Genomic DNA, 26,865 nt, shown 5'->3' with positions numbered 1-26,865 from the left:
AGAATACTCCTTGGAAATAATCTTTCACATTTCATAGATACTGGATTCCGAATTATATTTAGTTACACAATTAAAATGCTATTTTAAAAAAGGATGGTAAGGAAGGAAAAACCATTGTCAGGAGAAAAATTAAATGCAGGTTTAATGCATTTTAAAGATTACTTTTGCAACTACTGACAGACATAGTGTGTGTGTTTTTTTTTCCAAAAATCTATTTCATCATTTATGATTGAATGAAATATGTGTCTGTTTTTGCAGTAGCAACCTTGGCAGGAGGGTTACAAGACTCTGCAGCCAGCAAAGGACGCATACTATGTAGTAGTCAGCACTACTGTCATTTTTCTTATTGATCTCTTGACTTGTATTGCACAGGCATTTACTTCAACTCCAACTTCTAGCCAGAAGGAGCAGACAGAGGTCATCTGATCACCCAGGATTCACTCCTGTAGGCAAAATTAACATATTATTGAGGTGGTCTGTTTTTAGTTTGAATTCTGCCTTAGTATTCTCCTGAGGGCTTTCCTGATGGGTGTCGGACTTACGTTAACATATTACTAAAATAAAACACCTTTTATGTCAGACAAAATATTAAGTGCCAACGCATCTGTCTGGTTTTGGTTTTGTTTTCCATGTGTGAATATGGGAAAAGGAAAGGTCCAAATTAAAAGCATGTCCACCTTAGAACATGGATGAACTAATTTTATTTGGACAGAGAGGTCCAAAGTCAGGTTTTGTCCTCAATCATCCCTAGGCAAGGAGATTAACTAGAGAGTTAGCTAAGTCTGTAGTCAGGTTAGGGAATAGCTGAATCCTGCTTGGCACAAAACCCTTAGATTGAGCCGGAGTAAAATCCACCCCCAGTTGATCATTGACCAGTAGGCCCTCAGACAGGGTAAAAACAAAATACAAAAGCATTCCAGACTTGAGTAAGCTGGCTGTCCAGACACAGTGCTCTGGGGATCAGATGGACTCGCACAGAGGTTAGTGGTGCAAAGTCCCTGGGGGTTTGGGGCTATGCTATGGCATTCACCAACTCTGCTACCAATATGCTGGAGAATTTACTTAAAATAAGTTTTGTTTTTAATTGGCAAGGTGCACTCATTGCAGAGGCTAACTCTGCCTATTCCATAGCTTATCTGAATCCCCCAGGGTTTTCTCTAGTCCGTGAGAGGGACTTAGGATGGAGAGATGTGACTCCAGGATTGCATACTTTGGGGAGATCCTCCCTTTTATTCTTTGACCGAAGAAAGTACGTGCTGTTAATCATTTTCTGAAAACATGTCAGAAATTAAGGAAAGAGTTTGCAGTTACTGACAAGTAGAGCTGGAAGCTGGTGATGGTGGGGGTGGGGGTTAACCAAGCAGCCATCTGCCTCCTTCCATCCTTTGTGGTATTGTACATACCAACATCGTTCCTAAATGTAGTCCTTTTTTACACTTCTCTCCTACTGGAAATATAGGTTAAAAAGTAAAGAAAGAAAGAAAGAGAGAGAGAGAGAGAGAGAGAGAGAGAGAGAGAGAGAGAGAGAGAGAAAGAAAGAAAACACTGGAGATCCCTAGAAAATTACAGTTAATTAGCCTGGATATACAAGGAAATCCTGAGATGGGGATGAAAACTAGAGCCACCCTTCACCAAGGACTGCTATGAGCGTTTAAAATGCCATCCCTCATTTAGCCTTCACAACTACTCTATGAGATAAGTACAGTAATAATCCCCATTGCACAGAGGAGAATACTGAGACAGAGGACCGTGAACTCCTAAGTTGTCCAAGGGTACACATTAGCTTTAGAAGGATCCAGGATTTGAACCCAGGTTGTCTAACACTAGACTCTGTGTCTGTAAGCCCTATGTGCATGTAAGACATAAAGTTACTTCTAATTGCTACTTCTATAAAGAAGTCTAATTCTGACCTACAACAGGGAAACCAGGAAGGGAACTCTCCCCAAGAGTAAGAAGAGTACAAAGAATAAAAGATCACTTAAATCCTGATCAGTGAAGGCTACAACTCACAGATTAAAAAGCATTAATACTTAGTACTTTTAATAAGCATATGTCCTTATTCATTACAAGTTGCATTTATAACAGTGATATATATGTATGCTTTGTTACCAAAAGCATCTTTAGAAACAGGGATTAACCTATCATACAATTTACTTTTTTAAAGTCATAAATAATATTTAGTTTATAGGAACTCTTACATTGCTAGTCTAAAGCAATCTTCATCTCAGAATAGCAGACTATTTAAGTAAATTATGACATCACTGCTCTACCAGGTATTCTGTAGTTATTAAAAATTGTGTTTATGAAGAATAGATAGAAATATGAATAAACACTTATCACAATGAAAAGAGCCAGATACCAAACTGCATGCATTGGAGATGGAGTAACTGAAACCTTCATCCACTTCTGGTGGTAGCTTAAATTAGAAATTTAGAACATGGTTTGAATTCATCCAGTAAAGCTAAAGCACATGCCTACTGAATGACCCAGAAATCCCACTCCTGGGCATGGATCCAGAAGAATGAGTGATGTGTCCACTAAAAGACATGCACAAGAATATTCATGGCTGCTTTATTTATATAGTCAAAACCTGGAGACAACCCAAGTGTCCATCAACAGTAGAATAAATAACTAGTGGTATGTCCATACATGTTTTTACAAAGGGATGCTATGAAGGGATAGAATAAGAATGAACTACTGCTGCACTCGACATTGTAGATGCCTCTCACATACATAACATTGAGTAAAAGAAGCCAGGCATAAAAATAGGGCATAAAGGAAGCTTTCCAGCGTGCTGGATAGATTCTACATCTCAGTCTGTGTGGAGGTTACGTGGTCATGTTACACATGTACAATACATCAAATGGTACACAGAATATGTGCACTTCTGTGCTATGTTATACCTCGATAAAGCAGGGAAAAAAGGTATATGTTTACTAGGCTCATGGCTATGCATAGGGATGGAGAGACTATTAGTTGAATATTTGTTAAATGAGAAACACTCAAACGCGTGCTTACTTTGGTACTGCCGAGTCTAACATGATGTTCGAATCATGACCCTTCTTATGGTTAACCTTGGCTACCATCAGGAGCTCAAGCCCCATTCATCAACATTAAGACATCAGTAGGGAAGACAATTACAAAGAGGATGTTAGAGTGGCCCAGAGGTCAAGGGAGAGATGGAACTACATTCTTGAAGCAGTTGAATATAATTACAGCAGGATTTATACCATTACTGTTTTCATTTAAATCTATCATCCTCGTATGCCTGCCCACTCTTTTGGCCACTAACTACTGCTCTTTGAAAGCAGAGTTACGTTTCTTGGGAATGCCTTCAGACCAGTAACTTTAGCCCCTCCACCAAAAATAAAGTTCTTATGTTGAACCAGTTACCTGGATAACTTAGTCAGAGAGACTAGGGGAGGCTCCCTGTTGATATCTGCCAGTATTAAGGAGGAGTCATGGATTTCCTTCAGAGCACGCATCAGCCAAAGAAAGCACACCATCACTGAAAGCTTTTCGGAAAAGCAAAACAAAGCAACAACGACAACATGAAAGCAACACAGTTGTGGGTTACTGGTGGTCTATCCTTGCTGCCACAAAGTCAGCGGCCAACCATATCATTCTATATACCATATGATAACAAGTCGTGTTATATCTCTATGCCTCTAAATTAGAATCCTACATCATTGCATTGGGACTACCTTTTATAAATCAGCAACTGTCAAAATAAAAGCCTATACAATAATGCAGAAATTCTGTAGCTTGTCTTTTCAATGAAACATTTAGTTCAGTCTCGTGTCAAGAAGATACCTCTCCTTTTGTTTGGGTCTGTGTCAGTGGTAAGTGACTGCAAGACACAGCACAGCAGCAGGATTCAGGACTTGGGCCAGGTTGCCCTGGTGTGTATGGGAGATCCATGCCATAATATAACCCACACACATCACATAGAAGATAGGACCGAAAGGAGAGTGAACTCCGAAAGTGTATCTGTGGTTCATGTTTTGTTTTGTGACAAGCCTGAGGTTTACAGGAGAGATGGTGAGTCGGGTATTTGGCCAAAGTCAGTCAGGGAATTCTCAGGATAAAATGCAGGGAAACTCAAAAGGTGTGAAAATGTGCTAGGTGGGTCTTGTTTGGATGGCACAGTAAAGACAAGATCCCAATAAGATGGGCAATCCAGGTAGGTGGGTGGGAGTAGTTTTCAGAATGCCATCAAAGCACTCCAGCTGCAATTTTCTGTGATCTTCAAAGAAGAGGTATGATTACTAACCAAAGAAAGGGAGTTCCCCTATGTGTGAATGACCTGTGTGAATGGGTGGACAAGTGCTAGGAGACACACACTACTCTGCAAAGCCGGCCACGGCAACTGCTTGTGGATGGTGATTGCATCACAGGGGGGAGTCTAGATTCTCAGGGGAGTCCAGCCCCTCTCTAGGCTTTGATTTGTTAGGGTAGAGCCACTGAAAGCGGTGAGCTAACGTAGGTCATGGTTATAAAGATTTACAGGTATGATTTGATCTGCAGCCTTTAAAATTCACCAAATAATAGTGGTTCTACCAGTTCTACTAAGACTGAAGGATCCATTAAAGTTGACACATTTTAGCATAAGTTGGGTCAGGGAGGACCATGTCACAGTTTACCCATTAAGGTATAAAGTCATGAGGCTAGATTTGCAGAGGGAGCATTTCTGTGAGAAAGGGTGGTGAAGCCATGGTGGAGCTGCTGGCTAAGCCTTAAAACGGGTCCTTCCACTAGGTGGATACATAAGAGAATGCCTAGAACAACTAGGTCTTCCTGGTGGTGAAAACATGTCTGGGCTGATTCATCCTATTTTGCCTTTTCTAGATGTTAGATCAGTTCCATAAGAATGGTATTGGCAGTTAGGTCAACTGTTGGCAATGACAGATGATGAAGATCTCAAAATAACTTCTTTGCAAAATGAAGGACAAGCCTATGGGTAGTTCTTCACTATTTCAATCTGTCAGTTAGAAAGTACAGTGAAGCCTCATCACTATATTTCATTACTTAAAGGTTTGGGAGTTTACTGCCAAGGTGATAATGGAGCAGAGTGTTTGAGAAGGGGGAATCATCTCAGCATTTCTCAAATCCCCTGCAAAATGGAGAACTGTCTTTCTAACAATTGCCTCAAATGTACGTACTCACAATTTATGGTTCGAAGTAGGAGCGACGAAAATTAAAGTAATTAGATAGTGACTTGTAGCAAATAGATGCTGCTGAATAACAAACCTCCCCAAAACTCAGTGACTAAAAGCAATAAGTATTTATGATGGTTCACAAGTCCTTTTGTCAGCTTGGGTGGCCCGGCTGGGGGTTGGCAGGTGTAGGATGAACTCAGCCAAATGTGTTGGGGTTGGCTGGCGATTTGGCTGGCTAACAGAGTGTCTCTCATCTTCCTCAGGCTAGCCTGGGCTTACACACATGGCAATGACAGGGATCTGAGAAAACAGATTTGTGCAAGGGCTCGGAATTGGCACATCATCATTTGTACTGTATTCTGTTGGCTATGGCAAGTCACAAGGGCAGCGCAAAGGGAGAAAAACGAGATGTAACCTCTTGATAAGAGAAGTGTCCAAGTTATACTGTACAGGGCCTGGGGACAGAGAAGGATAAACAACTGGGAACATTTTTGCAATCTGCCAACACCTCTTCTCCTGAGAGTGGTATTTAACTAAATCATTTATTAGTTCGTTCACCTTTTCAATGACTATACACTGAACAAGCAGTTTTCCAAAGCACGCTGCAGGATGCTAGAGGCCCAGATACAAAGGAACAGAGAACAGACTTGCCCTGAGGGTCACATCCATGTATATACATTTTAAATTTTAAATAATAATTTCATTGGAAATAAAGAAATCATCTATATTTCAAAAGGTTAATTAAAAAATTAGTTTTAAAACTATAACTTTTCATTACTCTTCTGACACTCTTAAATATGGGAGGCGTATTTGGAAAACCACAGGTAGTAAGTCTGACATACTGGGGTTCATATGTCAAGTCCATCACTTTGTGGCTGTGTGACTTGGGCCACATACTTAACATCTCTGAAGTCCAACTTCTTCATTTGAAAAAGTGAGACAATAATACTTACCTCATGGGTAATGTCAACATTAACTGTGAGCATCCTCAGCACAAAGCCTAACTCACTTCTAGGCAATATCCAATAAATGATAACCACAATAATTGCACCTTCACCACTTACCACATCTGCATACATAAAGAAGCCAGGCTTGGAAAGTGTATTTTTAATAAGACAGCATGTGAAGAGAGAAAAGTTAAAAAGCATGGAGCTGACAAAACTAAAAAAAAAAATGTCCTCTAGTTGAAAAGCACATCCTCCTCAATTAGAAAATTATATTAGAAAAAGGCAAACAGTATTTAAATTGTAATACTGACATTTCCTTCCTGGTTGTTTTCTTCAGGGAGGAGAGGCAGGGTCACTAAGAGGCAGAATGGGACATTCTGCTCTCATTTCTGGATGGCACTGCAACATTATTTATTCTGGCAGAACTGCCACTATGCTCAAATGACGGGCACAGAGGAGCATAATAAATACAGATTTGGTTAACTCTATTGAGCAGGACAGGTTATCAGGGGGTTGAAAAGAGGCCAAATGCATTTCCCTAGTTAGAAATGAAACAAGAAAGCAGCATGGCTAGCAATGCAATGAATTTTATGCTTTGTATAAAATATACAAGGTTTAGCCTCTGCACTCTTGGCTCAAAAAAAAGAACTAGAAAAGTAGAATACTAGGTTTTTATTAGTCTTATAAATCACTGAATTTCTTACACATTTCGTTGAATTTATTTGGTTCTCAAATAGTATTTGAAAATCACATAACACTCATCAGCAAAAAGGAAAAACAACTACCGCTTGATACTAAAAATGGCATATTCTCATAGATCTGACAAATCTCTTTTTTCTTCCATCTCCTCAAAACATGTACTTAAGGGAAAAGCATTTATGGTCCCATAAGCTGCTCTACTTTTGAAACAATTTATCACATTATCATGATCAATATTTAAATTTAAGCATTATTGTGTCCAGAGTATACGGTAATTTTTATAATAAAGGTGGTAATTGTTAACCATTATTTTGTATTTATTATGTGGTAATTTAAGATCATTTTGAGTATTATCATACACATGCTGCTTTGCTAAATCTCTAATATTATTACTTATTCCTCTGAATCCTTCTATTTGAAAACAAAAAAGAAATCTCAAAAAATAACGGAAAACAAGTGTACAGTTAAAGAGAAAAAGTTCTTAGCTCTTTAGGAAATCATTACACATATGGGTATTTTGGTAAGGATCTGAAGCAGAAGGAGAATTATTTAGAAAGCTGGTTTTGTCTCAGATATTTTGCTAAATTGTGTAGTTTTTGTTGTCATGGCAATAAGCACCACGATTTAAATAAGTCTATGCAGATATAGAAGTCACTCATACTATATTCATAAGAATCAAAGAAATCTCATTATTTAATGAAAAAAACAAAATAAAACAAAACTCCCCTGTTTGGATGAAGCAGAGAAAAACATGGTGTGTCAAATTATTTTTCTGACAAACTGCTTGTTATTTTATTTTTAAAACAACATAAAGACAAAATATTTTGAACTAAACAACAAAGAAAGCGCTACACAGAAAACGTCTGGAATGCACTGAGAAGCACACACTCAGGGTCAACAAAATCATTGGAAAATATGAAACAAACATTTCATTCAGGAAATGAGGAAAAAGCACAAAAGGGAAAAATTCAAAGAAAATCAAAATAGGGAATAAAAATGCAGAAATTAATAAAATAACAGACATGAGAAATGACAACAAAACAAAAAATAATTTTTGAAAATAAATAATTCTTATAGGCAAAGTTCAAGCAAGACTTATCAATGATATTGGGGAAAAAGCATAAACAAATTAGGAATGCAAAAGCTGTCAAAAGACAGCTAGCTAAAGAGAGACTGAAGGATTGTAAAACAAAGCTACAATTCAGTTGATGAATGAATTTAAAATCTTAAAGTGGACAATTTTCTAGAAAATACAAATGACTCAGAAAATAATCTGATTGATTTATATACTTTAAAACAACCAGTATTCAAAAGTCAATTCTCCCTCTACCTTCCCAAAAGATTTTAAGGAGACTTTCACCAGACATTCGAGGAACCTATCAGCTTCATTTAGCATAAACCATTTTAGAGAGGAGGAAAACAAAGAAACCTATTGAATTTATTCTTTAATATAAACTTGACATCAAAGAATTGTATAAGAAAAAATAGAACTCATTTAACTAATGAAAATAAGTGCAAACTTCCTTAATAAAGGCTAGAAAATTGAATCTACTGCATCTTGACCAATAGGGTCAACACTATCTATATGTGGAGATTATTCAACATCAAAAAATATACGTCAATACAATTTACCATCTGAGCAAAGAAAAGAATCATTACAGTAATCTTAATAGAGAAAGGAAAAACATTAGATAAAACTTTGTATCCATTCATGATTGAAAACACTTAACAAAGATTACCTACTGGAACTCTAAGTAAACAGATTATTTAATGGCAAGCATTTAGAAGTATTACATTCATTTGGAAATAAGACAAGAATATTCATTATCACCACAAATTTTCAACATCATACTGACAGTGCTAGCCAATGCAATAAAATAAGAAGAACAAATAAGAGACATAAGAGAAAATGAAGAGAAAAAGATAATTATGATCATAAAATAGTAAGATGTTACACAGGAAAATAATTAGGACTAATAAGAAAAGTCAGCAGGGTTTCTAGATATAAGATCAACATATGAAACTCAAGATTGAGTATCCCAATAAACAAATTAAAATATAATAGAAAAATAGCACTCATCATAGCAACAAAAAATACAGAGTACACAGAAAAAAAAAATATATAGGAAATTGGCAGAAAAAAATACAAACATTATTTAAGGAATAAAAGAACACATGAATAAATAGAAATATAGATATTTGTGGGGAAAAAATCAACAGCCTGAAATGGCCAATTCTCCCTATATTAATCTATAAATGTATTTCTAGTCAAAATCCCCAAAGAATTATTTTATGGACTGAGTGAAAGTGATTATAAAATTCATATGCAAAAATGAAGATCCAGGGACAACAAAAACAAATAAGAAAAATAGGAACTTATGAAAATTTACTTATTAAGACAATATATTATTAATACAGTTTTAGCCACATAGATTAAAAATCAGAAGGGGGTAAAATAGCATTTCTAACACAGGAGGTAGGGATAATTGAATATCTGACTAAAATACAAAATTATATCAACTATATAATTATAGAAACAAAAATTCCTGCTGTACTGAAATCTAAAAGTTTTCAGAAAACAAAATAAAGATAACCTTGAAGTAAGAAAATAATGTCTATGATAAGGCCCTAAAGTCAGACCACTACATATAACTGCACAATTCTCACTGTACGTCTATGGGCATGTATGTCACCATGGGGCAGTGCACCACCTGCATTGCTATGTTGAACTTCACTCATAACCAGGAAAATACAAATTAATGTTCTTCCCGATTTTGCCACTAAAAATATACCCCAGAGAAAATGCTAAACATATATCTGAGGAGACATGTATGATGGTGAAAAACTGTTTATAACTAAGGGAAAAAAAAGGAAAAGAGTTAAATGTCCATCACGAAGAAAATAGTTCAGGATATTGTGATTTCTCCATCTAAGGGAATTAGTGCAGCAGTTAAAAAGAATGAATTAGTTCTTTAGGTAATAATATAGTTACATTTCAAAAACCATGTGGAATTAAAAGAGAAACATAGCATGAAATGTACTGTATGATAGTGTATTTTTAAATTCTTAATGTCTCACAATGTTATACAGTTATGAAAAAACAATATCTAGAGAAATAAAAAAAACAAATTGTGCAAAATTTACACAGAATTGGTGAAATTTTTGTCTCAGGGTAGGAAGGACAGGAATGAACCTATGTTGATAAACAAAAGGAATTTCAGCATTTAGCTGCAAGTCTATTTCTTTTATGTTAATAAACGTCTGAAGCAAAAGTGACAAATGTTAATAGTGTGAATTCTAGATAGTAGGTAAGTGACTTGCCTATATCCCTTTGTACTCTTTCTGATTATTAAATCTCCCCCCCCCCAGTAAAGTTAATGAAGATATAAGTTAAATGGAAAAAAAGAAAACAAATGGATAAGTCTATTTTCATTTTCTCACAAAAGCAGAGCAGGCGATTTAGTATGTCTACGAGGTATTTGGGCATTATTAATATAAATTCATTTATTAACAGTTAAGTATATTACATGTAATTAATAAGGTAATATACAAAATATCTTTTTACCAACTCTTAATTATGAACTGATTGCCTAGATTTTTAAACTGGTATCTAAAAATTATCAGAAATATTTTTTATTTGTAAGTTCTACCAAAGAACTTAAATCTTCATAATCATTTCAATAAAGTGCTGAGGAAGTTGAAATTAATAACTAGGGTAAATATTTAATTTTTAACCTTATTTGTTTAGAAATTAAATCCCTGTTTCAGGACCAAGTTTCACTTTGTTCCACTTTTGTGTCTGTTAAACGAGGACAGATAATATCTGTGACCTTTTTTGAACTTTTAAAAGCAATTTATTATATATACAGAGGGTGCCAAAAATATATATATACACATTTTAAGAAAGAAAAAAAACTGTATTAAAATGTTAAGACTTAATACGTACCGATAACAAAAGATGAATACAAGTCATGTTTGACGTCTGCAATTACAAGAGGTGTTCAAAGTGGTTACCATCAGCGTAATTTTAATACAGCTTTTTCCTTTCTTAAAATGTGTATACATTTTTTTTGGCACCCTCTGTATATACATATAATATAAAAAGAGAGAGAGAAAAATGTGATTTTACTTAGGATTCTCAAGTGATGTTAAATATATCATATACAGTAGTTGGATATTTTCTTGGGGAAATGAATCTCCAATTTTATTATCAAAATAAATGAAAAAAATTAATTTCTGGACATTTTATTCTTACTCCACTTTCATATCCCCTAATTTACCATTTAGATTAAGTTTCTTAACTTATTTTAACTTTGAAAAACCTAAGGGGCATTGCACACTCACACTGTGATTCCTTGAGTATTATAGGGGGGTTGTGTGGTTTGACAATAATATTTAAATTAATTGTAATATCTCTCTGCTTTAGAATGGTCACTGAGCCCTGCCCCGCCCACACAGCTGAGAAACACTCCATATTATCTAGTCATTGAAGTGCATAGTCCCAAACAGCAGAAAATTCTTAAATCTAGAGTTAGGCAATAATTATGAGTCCCATTCTGTATTGGGTAGGGTAAAGGGATGCAAACATTCTGAAAAATCACGATGCTTCTTTTCAACAAAATCTTTCCTAACCATCTGACTTAGGAAGGAATGGAAGAATACTGCCCACTTTAAGCCTTCCTGTTGGAGGAAATGATGGCAAACCCTCATGAAAAGGGAAAGTGAACTGTCTCTAAGGAGGCATGGCAGGGGTAACTAAATTTTCTGAGATTATCAAATCCCAGTAATGGACAATTCTCATCACCTGGGATGCTGCCAATGGCTGTCATACTTGGAGGAGATTAATCTTCAAACTTTTAACTCACAGAGTTAACTTACCCAAATTAACCTTGTTTCCTTGTAAAAGATAAAACAAATTAGACTTTTGGAAGGACCATTTATAACTATGTATGGCTACATTTCAGTCCTTTTAAAAAGTTACAGGTTGCATCTGACATTTAAAAAAAATGTCTTGGCTTAAATAATTGAACACACACACACACACACACACACACACACACACACACACACAGACCCCTAAGTTGAATTTTAGGGTTATGCATCCTGCAAAACAACAGGACATGGTGCAGAAGAAATGACAAATCCCCCTGCACAGAAAGCAAAAAACAACCTATATATGGAATTTGAAAGTTGTCATAAGATTAGGTAATGTATTTATACTCGTAGGTGATCTATGCAAATAGGGTAACTATAAATGGTATTCAGGAAGATATTTTTAATGGCTTGCCTGCAGTGCATAGAAAGATGCTCCCTGCTTAGCACCATCTTCAGGCTCCCTTGCGCACTCTAAACTAAGTTACTGACTTTCTGTTGCGAGTGGAGGAGATCCTTGAGGAATACTTGCTTATAGCTGAAAATCAAATCTACCAAAAATAATGTTACAAAATAAATTAACACACTGACCGTCATATTAGTATTTTAAAAATTATGTTACTCATCTATTAAGAGGTATCTCAGTGTATGTTTTTAAAAAATCATAGATTTTGTCTAAAAATTTAAAACATACTTTTTTAACTAAAAAAAGGTCAACAACAAAATCATCACTAAAAAATATTTTGACTTAAAAATCCTCAACTACCAGGAGGCTATGAACAACCTCGAAGATATTAATTCAGAATTTATTAATTTCTTTAATCAAAAAAATTAAGAAATTAGTACAGCCCAGGTATAGCAATGGCTTGTTATTCAGCGGGTGGGTGCTATTAATCCCCAGAAATCATATGAAAAACTGTGTGTGTATATTTGTGTGTGTGTGTGTGTGTGTGTGTGTGTGTGTGTGTGTGTGTGTTTATGCCATTCATTGGATTCCCAAATTGGACTTTGACCTAAAAAAGATTAAGATACTCTATAAGAAATCATAAGAACCTGGCTATCATTTCAACATAAATAGCAAAAAACTTCTTTTCTATTTAAAATCATTAGAAATTCAGCAAACGTGCATATACACCACTAAATATTCAAAACTAACTGTACACAAACTGAATTCAGTAGAACAAAACTAAGGAGAATTCCCAAATGAAATCTTAAGCCTTATATCTATTTAACTCAGTTAATGCACCTTTCTTTCATTTCAGAGCATCAAGGTAAAGATCAGCCCTCTCTGCCATTAAGAGTCTTCAGACAAACACAAGATTATTCAAAATGCTGACATGTGGTTTAATTTTTAAAGTGGCCTGCAGAATTCTTCAAGGCTATAATTATTTTTCCTTATATGAAATATTTGTTTCCTCTAATTAAGAAAGAATAGCAAATCTCACCTAATGAAGGAGTGAAATTTTTCTGAAGATGATTATTACATTGCTTGTTAGGATCCTATGAATACAGATTCTCTATATTCATTTAGATCCTAATGTTATTTTAAAAGTTGTTAGATGCTGGAGTGAAACAGTCTCACTTCATACAGTGGTAGGACCTTAAGTTTATGTCCTACTGGACATGTTCTTTTTTTCTCATTTCATAGTATGAATCATTAGTTGTGAGATACTGGGAAGCTGAATGCCACTGTTACCATCTCCATTCTTTTCATTAACCTCAACCAGACTATTGGAGAACACATGGGCCATTTTGTAAATGTGCTGATGGAAATCTTTTTGGACATCTAGGATATTCATTATTGACTGACAAAACCGTTTTCCTTATGATCAACATATACAAATTTAGAAGCAGGATGAGTTGCAAAAATACCCTACTGATGATTTCAGGAATGAAATCACTGAATTGATATGTGGGGGAAAAAACAAAAAACAAACAAAGCAAAAAACAAAAAAAAACAAAAAACTTTAGAGAGGAGATCAAAGATGGTGGAATAGGTAAACACTGTGTGTGCTTTCTTCCGTGAACACATTAAAATTGAAACTAAATTATAGCACAATCATCCTGGAGAACCATCTGAAGTCTGGCTGACCAGAAGTTTTATAACGCAGGATATAAAGAAAAACCCACGTCGAGACTGATAGGAGGGGTGGAGACATTAAACAGGCTGGCGACAAACCTCTGTGAGGCTGTTGAGAACCAGGAGGAATATCTTGGCCACAAAGTTTCCCCCTGGAGGAGCAGTGAGAGACCCCAACCCCACACCGGCCTCCCCAGACCAGAGTACTGGTGCTGGAAAGAGCAGCCCCCAAAACATCTGGTTACGAAAAACAGTGGGTATTCTGACCAGGTGAAACCAAAGGTAGTAGGAAACCCTTGGCATTTGCTTAAATAGCCCCCAAACAGACTCACTCACTTGTAGGCACTCACCTTGGGGTCCAGAGGAGGGACGATGTCTCGGGGGACATTGGAGGAGGCATAAGGGGGTCAGACTGAAGTGTGTGTCTTTGAAGCAAGGGCTGGAGGACAGTCATCATTTTTCCTGTGTGGATTCCTCCTCCCATGGAACCAGCAGGTGGGTGCCATCTTTCCTATGTTGAGCCCACTCCCAAAGGCAAAATCTGAATCTGACTGGTCTGGTGAGCCCTGCTGCTCTACCTTGCTGACTCACTGGGACCCTGCCCTACCCAACTCTCCAAATGCTGGAGGCACTTTCTCACGTGAGAAGCCAACCCTGTCCATCTTTCACTCTTTCTTGAAAAACTATAGGCATCCACAGGACCCAGGTGGGCGAGGACTGGCCTCAGTGTGCTCTGAGACTTTTGCTAGTACCTCAGCACTGGCACCAAACCAGAGTCTACATCAACGTGGTGACCACAAATCTTCCCACTCTAATGACTCCCTGAGACTGTCTCACCAAATTTGTGTACCGCACAAGGCTTTCTCAGAGGTTGAACTTTAAGGGAGCTGGCAGGTGGCAACAGGCCTCCTCAGTTTGCAGTGTGGACTCTCCCACATGCCTCCAGGGTTAGCACAGGCAGGGGACAACTTTGGATCACTTTGTAGCTCCTACCAGGTAGCTCCCGACCAGACACAGGCATAGGTGACCTGGGCCTGCATCAAAGCCCCTCCCAAGAGGCTCCAGAACCAACATACTTGAAGGTTGGCTTCAGACCACAGCAGAGCACCAGTCCATTAACCCCACGAGTGGCACACTCAAAGGGTTGTCTCAACATGCACCAGAGCCCGCTGGGGCAAATCCACTCAGGGGGTAAGCCCCCTGCACAACAGCCTGTAAGCTATGGATGTGGCCAAACCCCACAGCCAATCACCGAAGGGTCAATCCTACTCCTTGACATACTAATAGCGAAAAAGGCTCAATTATAACAGGAGGGCACACACAACTAACACATGGGACATACCTGCAGCACCTGGCTCAGGTGACCAGGGAGACTTGCCACTGGGCCCCACAGGACACCTACTACATAAGGCCAACCAGCCAAGACTGGGAGACATAGCAGATCTACCTAATACATAGACACATAAAAAAAGGCAGCCAAAGTGATGGAACAAAGAAATATTCCCAAATGAAAGAACAGGAGAAACTCCAGAAACAGAACTAAACAAAATGGAGGAAAGCAACTTACTAGAGGCAGAGTTCAAAACAGTGGTTATAAGGATTCTCAGGGAACTTAGTGAGAACTTCAACAAAGATACTACAAGCATAAAAAAGGACACAGAAACCATAAAAAGGAACTAGTCAGGAGTGAAGAATATAATAACTGAAATGAAAAATGTACTAGAAGGAATCACCAGCAGACTAGATGAGGTAGATAATTTAAATCAACGATTTGGAAGATAAGGTAGCAGAAAACACCCAATCAGAACAGCAAAAAGAAAAAAGAATCCAAAAAAATGAGGGTAGTTTAAGAGACCTCAGGAACAATATCAAGTATAACAATAGTCGTATCATAGGGGTACCAGAAGGAGAAGAGAGAAAGCAAGAGATTGAGAACCTATTTGAAGAAACAATGACTGAAAACTTTCTTAATCTGGTGAAGGAAATAGACATACATGTCCAGGAAGTGCAGCGAGTCCCAAAGAAGATGAACCCAAACAGGCCCACACCAAGACACGTTAAAATTAAAATGGCAAAAGTTAAAGAGAGAATCCTAACAGCAGCAAGAAAAAGGCAACTAGTAACTTATAAGGGAATTCCCATAAAATTGTCAGCTGATTTCTCAACAGAAACTTTGCAGGCCAGAAGGGATTGGCACAATATATTCAATGTGATATAAAGCAAGGACCTACAATGAAGATTATTCTACCCAGCAAAGCTATCATTTAGAATCCAAGGAGAGATAGATTCCCAGACATGAAAAAGCTAAAGGAGTTCATCACCACCAAACCAATATTACAAAGACTACTAGAGGGACATCATTAAGATGAAAAGAAAAAAAAGATCAAGATTATGAATAATAAAATGGCAATAGGCTACATATCTATCAACAATTACTTTCAATGTAAATGGATTAAATGCTTCAATCAGAAGACATAGGAGGGCTGAATGGATAAGAAAACAAAACTCTTACATATGCTATCCACAAGAGAATTACTTCAGATTGAAAGACACATACAGATGTAAAGAGATGGAAAAAGATATTTCATGGAAATGAAAATGAAAAAAGAAAAGAAAAACTAGAGTAGCAATGCTTATACCAGACAAAATAAACTTTAAAACAAAGACTATAACAAGAGACAAAGAAGGACCCTGTAATCCCACTTCTGGGTATTTATCCCACGTCTGGGAAGAAACCCAAAGGCTACTTTGAGGGGACATGTGCATCCATATGTTCATTGCAGCATTGTTTACAGTGGACAAGATGTGGAGACAGCCTGAGTATCCATCAATAGAAGAATGGATAAAGAGGAGGTGGTACATATATACAATGGAATATTGCTCAGCCAGGAAAGAGAATGGGTTCTTGCCATCTGCAGTGACAAATGGATGGACCTGAAGGGTATTGTGCTGAGTGAAGTACGTCAGACAGAGAAAGACAGATTCAATGTCTGTCTAAAAAGAGTGATTTTGCTTATATGTGGAATCTAAAGAACAAAATAAACAAACAAAACAGAAACAAAATCATAGATACAGAGAACATACTGATGGCAGCTAGATGGGAGAGAGTTAGGGGGCAGGGTAAAAAAGGTGAAGGGATTAAGAAGTACAAACTGGTAGTTACAAAACAGTCATGGGGCCATAAAGTAAAGTACAGGGAATATAGTCAATAATAAGTTAATAACTATATACAGTGCCAGGTGAGTACTAGTCAGGGGTATCACTTCTTAAATGATATAAATATCTAACCATTATGCTGCATACCTGAAATTAATATAAAATAATATTGAATGTCAACTGTAATTGAAAAATTTAAAAAGGGGTGAAAGGTGAAAGGGAATAAGAAGTCCACATTTCCATGTGTAAAACAAATAAGTCATGGGAATGTAATGTACAGCATAGGGAATATAGTCAATAACACTGTGATAGCGTGGTACAGTGTCAGATGGTTGCTGGACTTATCATGGTGATCACTTAGTTAGGTATATAAATATTGAATAACTATGGTGTACACCTGAAACTAATATGATGTTATATGTTAGCTATATTTTAATAAAAATCTTTTAAAAATACTTTTAAAGAATATAACTTCAATCTCTCTTTAAAACAACCCACCTTTCTCACTGGTATAGGTTTAATACTTCGTTCTGTTATATAAGCCCATCTTACAGTTTTATTGGGTGGGAGAGGAAAGATTTAATAGTTTGAGAAATTTCACAAGTGGTAGTTTTTTTCTCCAACGGCCTTCTTTTCTCTCTCCATAATCAATCTCAATTATGGATCAAAGGACAAAGACTCTAGACAGTTCCAGGATGATGACACCTTGCCTCTCAATAAAAGATGGGTTTCATATTAAAGCTTTCATTCCAATTTGACCTAATTCTCCCACCTTTTCTCTGATGCTCCATCTCTACAGAGCACCAGTTCCACGTTCATCTACTGTGTCCTCCACCTGGCAGGCAGTGCCTTAGTTCAGGCACCACTTACTCACCTGTGCATGATTAGGAACCAGTGTCCTGACATGCAACTTTTTCTTCAAGGAATCTCTACTGATTGGGAAATATCACGGTTTCTAACCCATGTAGACCTTATTTTCACAATAACAAAAGACCACAAACTCTGCTCTGGACTCTAGTCAGACATATTGCAAATGTGTCATAGGTGTGTCATAAGGGACAGAGGGAAAGAGTGTGTACATTGATCTATGTAAACCCATTATTATTGCTTACCACAAAGCAAAACTGGGCAACACAGAAAACGTCACTCACATCCCAGTAGCATATGTCAATAGCAGCATCCTATTTCTAAAGAACAACATATTTCTTCTCCTTGCTAATCTCCAAAACAAACAAGATAACGAAATCAAAATTAAATGGAAGAGACTAGACTATATCCAGGGCTCCCAACAACTTTCCTTTCTCCACAGATAAACCATCATAAATTAGGAAGCCTTCTTTCTAGCCACAACCACTGTGATTTTACTATAGCACCAATTCCCATTGTGTAAGACACTGGGCTAACAACTTGACAACATTCTGTATGTCATTTCATTATCCTCAGCTAACTCTGGAAACCAACCGAAGCTCTTGCAACTAGGTACTAAATGAACAGGTGAGGGTTCATGAGAACTCAGGACAAAAAATGAGTTTAAATAAATTGCAGGTTTTGGTATCTGAGGATATTTAGAGAACTCTCCCAAAGTCTCTATAGCTCATTGAAACTAAATGTAATTAATCATCTATGTTTAGCTCAACTAAAATATAAGATTGTAATATAGTATACTTAAGAAACTGAAGGCTCAGTGACAGATCAAAAATCTCAATATGTACGCTTGAAACTCAATTTATTTACTGTATTATATTTGCAGGCCAAATTGTGCTGTCCAAAAATGTGGACTTCAGAACATGTAGACATAGATGATGGATGAATGAATGAATGAATGAATGACCAAATAAAGTAAGTAAGTAATTTTCAATACCCCTCTACTGGGTTATCGCTTAAACTTCATCTATTAACTTTCAATAACTTTCAATCTACTTATTTGTAGGGTGTTTCTAATGGTTAAAAGGAAAATAGTCCACAGTTTATATCTCTCAAGTGTTCCCATAAATACAAACCATTGTATTCAGAACTCATAAGACGAACATAAATCGATTAAACTATAGATTTCAGTGTCTGAAGATACATAGAGAACTCTTCTAAAGTTTCTCCTACCCCTCTGCCTGCCCAAGACTATTAACTTGAGGGTGTGTCTGCAGTAGTGGTTTGCACCAAAACTCTGATGAAGACGTCAATTTAGGGGGAAAAAAATAAGGTACTACTCATTTGACTTTAGTAAGATTCTCCAACCATTTATCTCATTTCAGAATCACAGGGATGGCATCCTTTATAAAAAGCTAAATATACTTTAGTGCATATCTTTGGTTTAGGAATTATAAAAAGTGAGTAAATTAAAACATCCAGAACTTTTCAAGGCACTGTCCCCCCCTTCCCAATTCCAGCTCAATCCAGAGAAATCCTAACCAAGAGGCACACCTGGGAAGGTGTGGGGTCTCAACCCATGTGTGGTGCGAGCGTATGTCTACTGGACTGACCAAAACATGGGCGAAGGTGGGAGAAAGTAGTGCTGGGATGAACACACTTCCATTTCTTGAGGACTGTATGAGGAGAGGTACAGCAGTGGGAATCTATGAGGAAGTCAAGAGAAAGAGTGAGGAATAACTAACGTCCCCGCCAGAAAAGCCTCAGGATATCAGGAAACCAAGACATCTCTCACTTCCTTCTTCCCATCCCCCATTTCTCATGAGAGCCGAAGTCACAGCCGGCAAACTGGAGTGCAGATGCCTACCTCGCTCCCTTCCTGGGAGGGAAGCAGCTGCCACCACAGGCCTTACCTGCGGGAGAGAGGGGAGAACTCTCACCTTTAGACACTATTAATTTCTGTTCAAATACTGGATATTTGGGGACTTAAAGGATTCATAGAAATGTGATTTATTTAAGAGTGAGCAGAAAAGTCTTGGGATTTAACTGTTTTTTCTCTCAGGGTCTGAAAAATATCCTCACTGAGTTCAGTTTAAAGGAAGGTGAGGCATAAGAAGAACATGTGTTTTCATTACACCACAGATCACATGTTTAATATAGTGGCTACCCCGAAATAGGTAACAGTACAATACAGGTTTGAAAATTTTGCGAAAAATTCTGCTCATAATGTTGCTATAACAATAAAACAAATACTCTTCTTGTGGCCAACATAATTTTATCCATAATGCTGCCTTTTCAGACCAAGGATTAATTTAATGTGTTTCCCTGCGTTTTTCAAAAGGCTTATAGTTTTATTAAGAAAAATAATAACCGATACTTAAGAGCAAGCCTTTCCACTTTGAATGTTTCATTGAAAACACCCAACCAATATCACCAAATGAAAAATAATTTCTATAATAATGAGGCAAAATAAACCATAGGAGAATAGAAATATTAAGGATAATTATTCAGAATATTCTCCATGCCATGAAGTTTATTTTAACATGGCAGTTAGACTCTGGAAGGAACCTACTTAGAGCTATAGCAAGGTGCTTTAACAGAAATAAAGGAGTTGTTACATTATATCTGCTCTCTCAGGACAGACCAGTGATTGAGCTCACTGGGGAAGCAGGAAAATTGTAAAGCTGCAGGACACCATTTCCTGATCCAGTAAACGAATATAACGAGGCAAAGAGATCCCTGCAGTCATCTTAACTATTCCCAAGAATAAGGAGACCACAACACTGGTCTATCTGCGATGAATAAAGCATCTGAGGGAGGAATTCTCCTTGGAGAGAAAGGCTGTATCCCTGGGAAGGGTCTGGAAACACACTTTGGATTCACTGAGGTAAAACTGGCCAGTGAAAATGGAATAGAATGTCAGTATCTCCACTGTCCTTAGGAATTGCCTACGTTCTACATACGAAGTTGTAGGAATCTATATATGGATCTCCACGTGGTTTAAACACAGAATTTATTTATGCCTACACTGGGCATTGCATGTCAGTCGACAAATTCGGTGGCATTGGGGCCAAATAATACTAGAAAAGTGAAATCAAACTTAACCACTTTATTAGTTTTCTTTAGAAATTCTTTGACATTATTTAAAATCCTATTTTCATTATTAAATAAAGTTTTAAACAAATAGAAGGCATTATTTTATGGTTATTTTTATTATTGCTATTATGATCATTATTCCTTCTTACCTGCTTAGACCAAATCATTTTCAACTAAACCTAATAAATACATTTTTAGTGTGTTTCTATTTTGAAACACCCTGACCACTAAGTGTGGCCCATGAAGAAACGCTGCCCAGCCCAGGTGATTGCCAGCCTGCGGAAGCTGGTGCCAGCAGCCTGCATAGAAACCAGGACTGCGGCAGGCAATAGGCTGTGAGGTGTCCTCATATTAATTTTACTGACTTGATTTTGGCCCGGCAAACATGGCGAACACTTTTGCTCATATTGATTAACTAATTGTCAGCTTCTCCTGCATTATACCCCAGGATTTTCATTTGGAAGGAACCCTATTTGGGATCTAGGTCGAGAAAGTGGAGTCTTTTAAAATATATATATATTATTAAAACTGTACCTAGTTTGCTGTAATCCAGGGAATTCATCCAGCATTCCAAGACCAAATATTGCATCTGCTTCAATTTCATTTGTTTTCCCTTTATTATCTGTCAGAGTATATTAAATATATATACAAATATCTATATATGTATATATGTATATATATAATATATATATATATATATATATATATACACACACACATATATATGTAGTATTGCAAAATTTACAAAAACATATAGTGTGAAAAAATATTTCCCTTCAACATCAAGGGTGCTTGACAACTTAATCATATCTGATATAATCTTTTTTGACATGATTACAAAATTTCAAAAAAAATAAATAAATTGGAGATTCATAAACAATAAAAGCCTATTCTAAATTTATCCAAATTTTGAGACCGTTCTGTGACTTTGGAAATGGGTCTGTAAATCTGCAAATCCTTAAGCTTTCCACAAAGTTCAATGAGTTAGAAATACTGCAAACATAACCTTTCTTTGCATTATTTCAGGATTTAAATTTAGGTTTGGGTGACTCATGGGAGAAATAGGGAAAAAAAAAAAGGGGGGGAGTTATGACTCAAGTGAGAATATTGTCTCTTAGAAGCTAAACTTAAAATAATTCATCTCTAATTTCCCACTCATCCCAGTCCTCATTCACACGCTTAGTAAAAAAAATTTAAAAGATAAAACTAACTTCATTAATTTACCTATTGACACAGTGGCAATATTGCCACTGAAAGGAAAATATGTGTTTTCTGAAGTTTGTGTTTATAGTTTTTTCTATGTGTGCATGCGTGTGTGTGTATGTGTTGTCAAAAATCTAGACTATCTGTAAGTGCCTCCAATTATATAAATTTAAGGTTCTTTAAGATTTAAATGTCAAATGGGAATGTTCTAAAAGTTTCTGCATGCAGCTGGATTTATATATTAATTTTTTCAATGTCAACTTCAGCAGAGCTGCCAATAATTTTATACAAAACTCATTTGTTAGACATAGCACATTAGCATCATTCTGTGAATAATCTTCCTATTTAAAGGAAAATCACAAATTAACTGATAATAAGCAATAACAAAATAAAAATGCTCACCATACCAAATACTAAGGTATGTCTGTGAAAATATAGATAATACTATATCTACCCTCAAATCCCAGACTGTATATTGAATAATACTGATCAATACACAATGGGATTTTATATATGTACTTTTTAATGAGAATTTTAGCATCTCTTTATCCTTGAAATCTTCTGAGATGTCTATATTTATTTAACAAATGTCCCATTAATACATGTTAGTTATAATATTTTCCAAGAAACCTCTAAAGGCAGCAATTTTCAGGAATTTGGTAAAGAAGCCTATATGGACAACTAAGAAATTCTCAAAAGGTTTCATCCAAAGATAAGCATACGTGTAATGACTTCTGGATGCAATTTTGCTTTCAATGACCTGCTCAAGGTCCTTATTTGTGACAAGAATATTAAGAAAGTTGTCCATTGACAAGATGCCATGGAGATCTATAACTTTTAGATGATCAAACAGCCCTGAAAATCTTCTACTTAAAGATGATTAAAGCTATGAATGAAATGATTACCACAGAGACCTTCATCAAGTAATCCACAAAATAAGTGAAGAAAACAGGAAGAATTGCCAATATGAAATGCATCGTTGAATTGGTTCTGAGAGAGACATGGGCTCTTCAACAAACTTAAGTGCTCCACACATTCTTGGGCTGTCTTCTTCCTCAATTTATAAATATTTTATACTTCTTGGTGCTCAAATGGTCATATATGCCTTCAGTCCAGATAGAATGCATTTGCATCTCTATGCATGAGACATTATTTGATTAATTCATCAATGCCTCTGTGTGTGTGTGTGTGTGTGTGTGTGTGTGTGTGTGTGTGTGTGGCTTAAATCTCTAAAAAGTAGTCAAGTAAAATCACCTTGCTAAAATGAGATGTTTTAATAATAGTTTAACTTGTGGGTCACACTGGATTGTGAAGCATCTTTACGAAGTGAGACTTTTAAAGTTAGCTGTGACAAAAATAACACTAGCGACCTGCATCTATCAGTCTTACCTGCTGGGCTCATCTTGACTATGGAGGCAACAATTCACGGTATTCACCAAAAAGCTAAAGAAACGACTGTACAAGGACTTGGCCAGGAGATCCCGGTAAAATTCAGCCATCTCTATAGTATGACGTCGTGTGATCATATCTCCTGAAACAGAAAGGAGAGGAAGCATAAGAACAAAGGTTTGTCTCATTTAGAAGCAAACAAAACTGTGCACATACTATTTATCCCGCACACATCCATATACGTACGTCAAAGATGCTAAAAAAATATATCGTAATTCTAATAAATGAGGTCTCTGTCAGTTATTACATAATTTTTTTCCCCTAAAATGAGTGTCATATATATTGCAATCTTGTTTGTTACAAATGTAGACCAGAGCTTTTGACCTCTTGCAGACTGTGTAATTTTCTGTCAGTTAGGGAACCAAGTCTTTGAAAAGCCCCTCTTAACAAGTTTCCTGCTAACAGCTCACTGGTTTGGATACTGAATCATCCACAAGGCATTTTCAAACCTGGCCATCTGGAAAATTATTCATATTTTAAATATTTTCAAAGAAATGGTCCAACTAACTACAATGTGTGTCTGGAATTTGGGAACAAGATTGGGCCTTAAGGCAGAAATCTCTATGTCATTCTCAAAGGGACCGTAATTGAAATCTTGAGTTGATAAGATTTGTAGAAGAGAATAGACTAGAGAAGAAAGTAAGAACAAACTAAGTGAGGATGATTTGGAATTGAGCCTACAACAGCATTTAGGCAAGAGAGTTGAGAGGGAATGCGATGTAGTATTCATCCCCTGTGGCCTTGCAACCTGGCTAACCACTGCGGCTCAGGCAGGGCGGGAGTTAAGTATAGGATAGGACCATGTAAACTGAGGTGTGAGTAAGTTGTTAATCATGGAGTTACAGAGAAAGGGGGAGAACTGCTTCTGAGGCTGGTTGAGATTAAAAAATGAAACAAAACAAAACAACCTACAGCAGGTAATCAAGAGTCAGGGAGCTGCCAGTTCAAGGCCATTGAGGTGGAACAACACAAGGTGGCAGGGAAAGCAGTGTGTCATTTATGATATTATAGAATTGAGGTCTCTACAGTCAACATGATTAAGAGGTTCTGCTGGGTCGCCAACACGGTGGGTGTGTAAGGAAATGAGGGTACTGTAAGCAGAGGGAAATGTATATGTTAAATTATAGATATTAATGGAGGGTTCAGTTTTTCTTTAAAAATTCATGAGAAAAAATAATGCATCTGAGTAACTTCAAGAAACACAGTATAGTGGAAGCAAGGGCATGAGAGGGAGAATGGCTAAGGATGAAGCATAAAAGTTAGGTACGGTCCAAATAATAAAAGTCCTGTGCCACCCTAAAGTGACAAGCTTTGCTCAGAAGGCATTGGAGAATCTTTGAAAGACTGTTATCCATGGGTGAAAACCACAGTTGCATTTCCAAAAGACTACTCCTGAAGCAGCACGGAAGGAAGGTAAATGAGAGAAATCCAGATAAAAGATTAACAATGATGTTCTTGCTAAAATCTAGGGAAGGAATGATAAATTAAGGCAATGCCATGGAACTGAAGAGATGGCAGTGAGAATGAAAGCTATCTATGGAGTAGAGTTGGCATGTGTCTAATCTACTCAATGGAGAAGGAGGAACAAAAGGTGTCAAGACTGACTTTTGGGCAACTGAATGAATAATGGGGAGATTCATAAAGTTCAAGAAGATGCAAGATTAACTCTGGATCTGAGGCAGAAATTATGTCACATACATAAATACCTTCAAGTAGGTCCAGTAGGAACAGAGGTAAGAATCGTGGTGATTTAGAGAAAAAAAAAAATCAGGTGCATGGTGAGTCCTCAAAATTATAATAAAGAGGAAGGTTGGTAAGGCAGTGATTTATAGTGAATAATTCAGAGCACGTGGGAAAAACACTCTCCTTGCCCATTAAATAGAGATGCATATAGCATAGAGATTCATCTTGGGACTCAGAGGGAGATTCTAATTCCAAACATGCCATTTACTAGTGAGTTGCATTCAAAGTTATGTATTTAACCTCTTCAAATCTCAGTTTTATTATCTGTTAATATAGAAATAGTTATGCCCACCTCATTGCGATTTGTAAAAACTGAAAAAATTCCCCAATTTATAGTGCTTGGCACCATTTTTGTCGTAAGTGTCCGATAAATGGAAGCTATTATTATGACTGATGAGATAGAAGGAAATGAATGCTCTTCATTGAAGGGGGCAGCATGGCAACACATACACAAATGGATCCAACGTTTTAATTTAATAAATCCTCTTGGGTTGATGACTTTCTTTGTCTAATGACTGATGAGCTAGATGACAGATGAGCTAGACAAGATGACCAGTTAATCAAAATGGTCTCTCAGGAGCATAGTTTACAATAGAGAGTCAGATCAAGTGACCAAAGGGGTTCATAATGCTTCTCTCATTTGGCATTCACTTCAGAGAAATCGTTTCACTAAGTGGGGAAAAGGTAAGTTTGTATTTACTTTCTGTATTTCGAAGAAGACCACAACTGCACAAAGGTGAAAGCAAGAGTATAGGAAAACGTACCTTTAACATATTGAATATCAGTTGTTAAAGCAGACACCAGTTCCTCTGCTGAGACTTGTAACATCCCAGCCACTAAAATTAAAGCAGCATTGAAAACATGAAGTTAGTATTAATATATATTTTGACAGAGAACACTGTATTTTATGGTTATAACTTTTAAGCTTTCTATAGACCCGTTAGAAAATGTGTATATTAAAGAAAACTAAACTACCACCTTCGTTGTCAAATTCAACTAAAGAAACAGTATATAATAATCCAAACATTAATGAGTTGTTGGGGCCCCTATGTTAAATCACAGCAGGTGTTTTCCCTCCTTGCCCTCACAGATGGCCCTGAATGTTTCCTCCCAATTCCTGGTTAAATTACTTTGATATGAGGTGAAGATATGCTGTTCACCAGCAATCTCTGTTTTTAAGGTATTTTGAAAAAAATGTGGGAGTGACTAACCAGGCAACTTCAAAGGAGAAAGATTTTTGGCAAGATCTTTGCCGGGAAGTAATTATATTAGGTTTAAAGTGTTTAGCTAATAACATGCCCCCCTAATATACTGGGTGGCGGGGTGGGCGTGGAGAATACTTAGAACAATGTAAATAAACCCAAGTATGTGCTGATGAATCACCCTGTTAACGTGCTGGGATACAGGAGAACATAAGTGTACATTTTGTTATTCATTTCCATAACTATTTATATAAAAGAACAAAGTGGTTACGTTTGTTTTTTGTTTTTTTTTTCTTTCCCACCGGTAACACTGAATTCTACTCTAGAAGACAGGTTTGATGCCACCTGGCTTTTCTGTCCTGTGTCTCCATCTACTGCCCGGTCTGCAAAACTGC

At 36.8% G+C, this 26,865-nt stretch overlaps 1 protein-coding gene and 1 long non-coding RNA gene across 5 annotated transcripts in view; one reads left to right on the top strand and one right to left on the bottom strand.

Annotated features, from left to right (window-relative positions):
- MYO16 (myosin XVI) overlaps nucleotides 1–26,865 on the bottom strand; it is a 542,975-nt gene that overhangs the window by 184,472 nt on the left and 331,638 nt on the right. For all 4 annotated transcript variants that reach the window (XM_074329517.1, XM_074329516.1, XM_019731063.2 and 1 more), the window contains 2 exons: nucleotides 26,033–26,104; nucleotides 23,466–23,607 (listed from right to left, as the gene is read on the bottom strand). In XM_074329517.1, the coding sequence (XP_074185618.1) occupies nucleotides 23,466–23,607; nucleotides 26,033–26,104 (214 nt within the window). The remainder of the gene's footprint in view (nucleotides 1–23,465; nucleotides 23,608–26,032; nucleotides 26,105–26,865) is intronic.
- On the top strand, nucleotides 935–26,865 carry LOC141571025 (uncharacterized). The gene is made up of 3 exons (XR_012495492.1): nucleotides 935–980; nucleotides 18,664–18,752; nucleotides 26,797–26,865. It is a non-coding gene; the product is annotated as an uncharacterized LOC141571025 (long non-coding RNA).

Source organism: Rhinolophus sinicus, linkage group LG04 (genome assembly GCF_036562045.2).
Source record: "Rhinolophus sinicus isolate RSC01 linkage group LG04, ASM3656204v1, whole genome shotgun sequence".
Lineage (NCBI taxonomy): Eukaryota > Metazoa > Chordata > Mammalia > Chiroptera > Rhinolophidae > Rhinolophus > Rhinolophus sinicus.
Note: the sequence above shows the minus strand (reverse complement) of the source record. Positions and strands in the feature narration are given on the sequence as shown.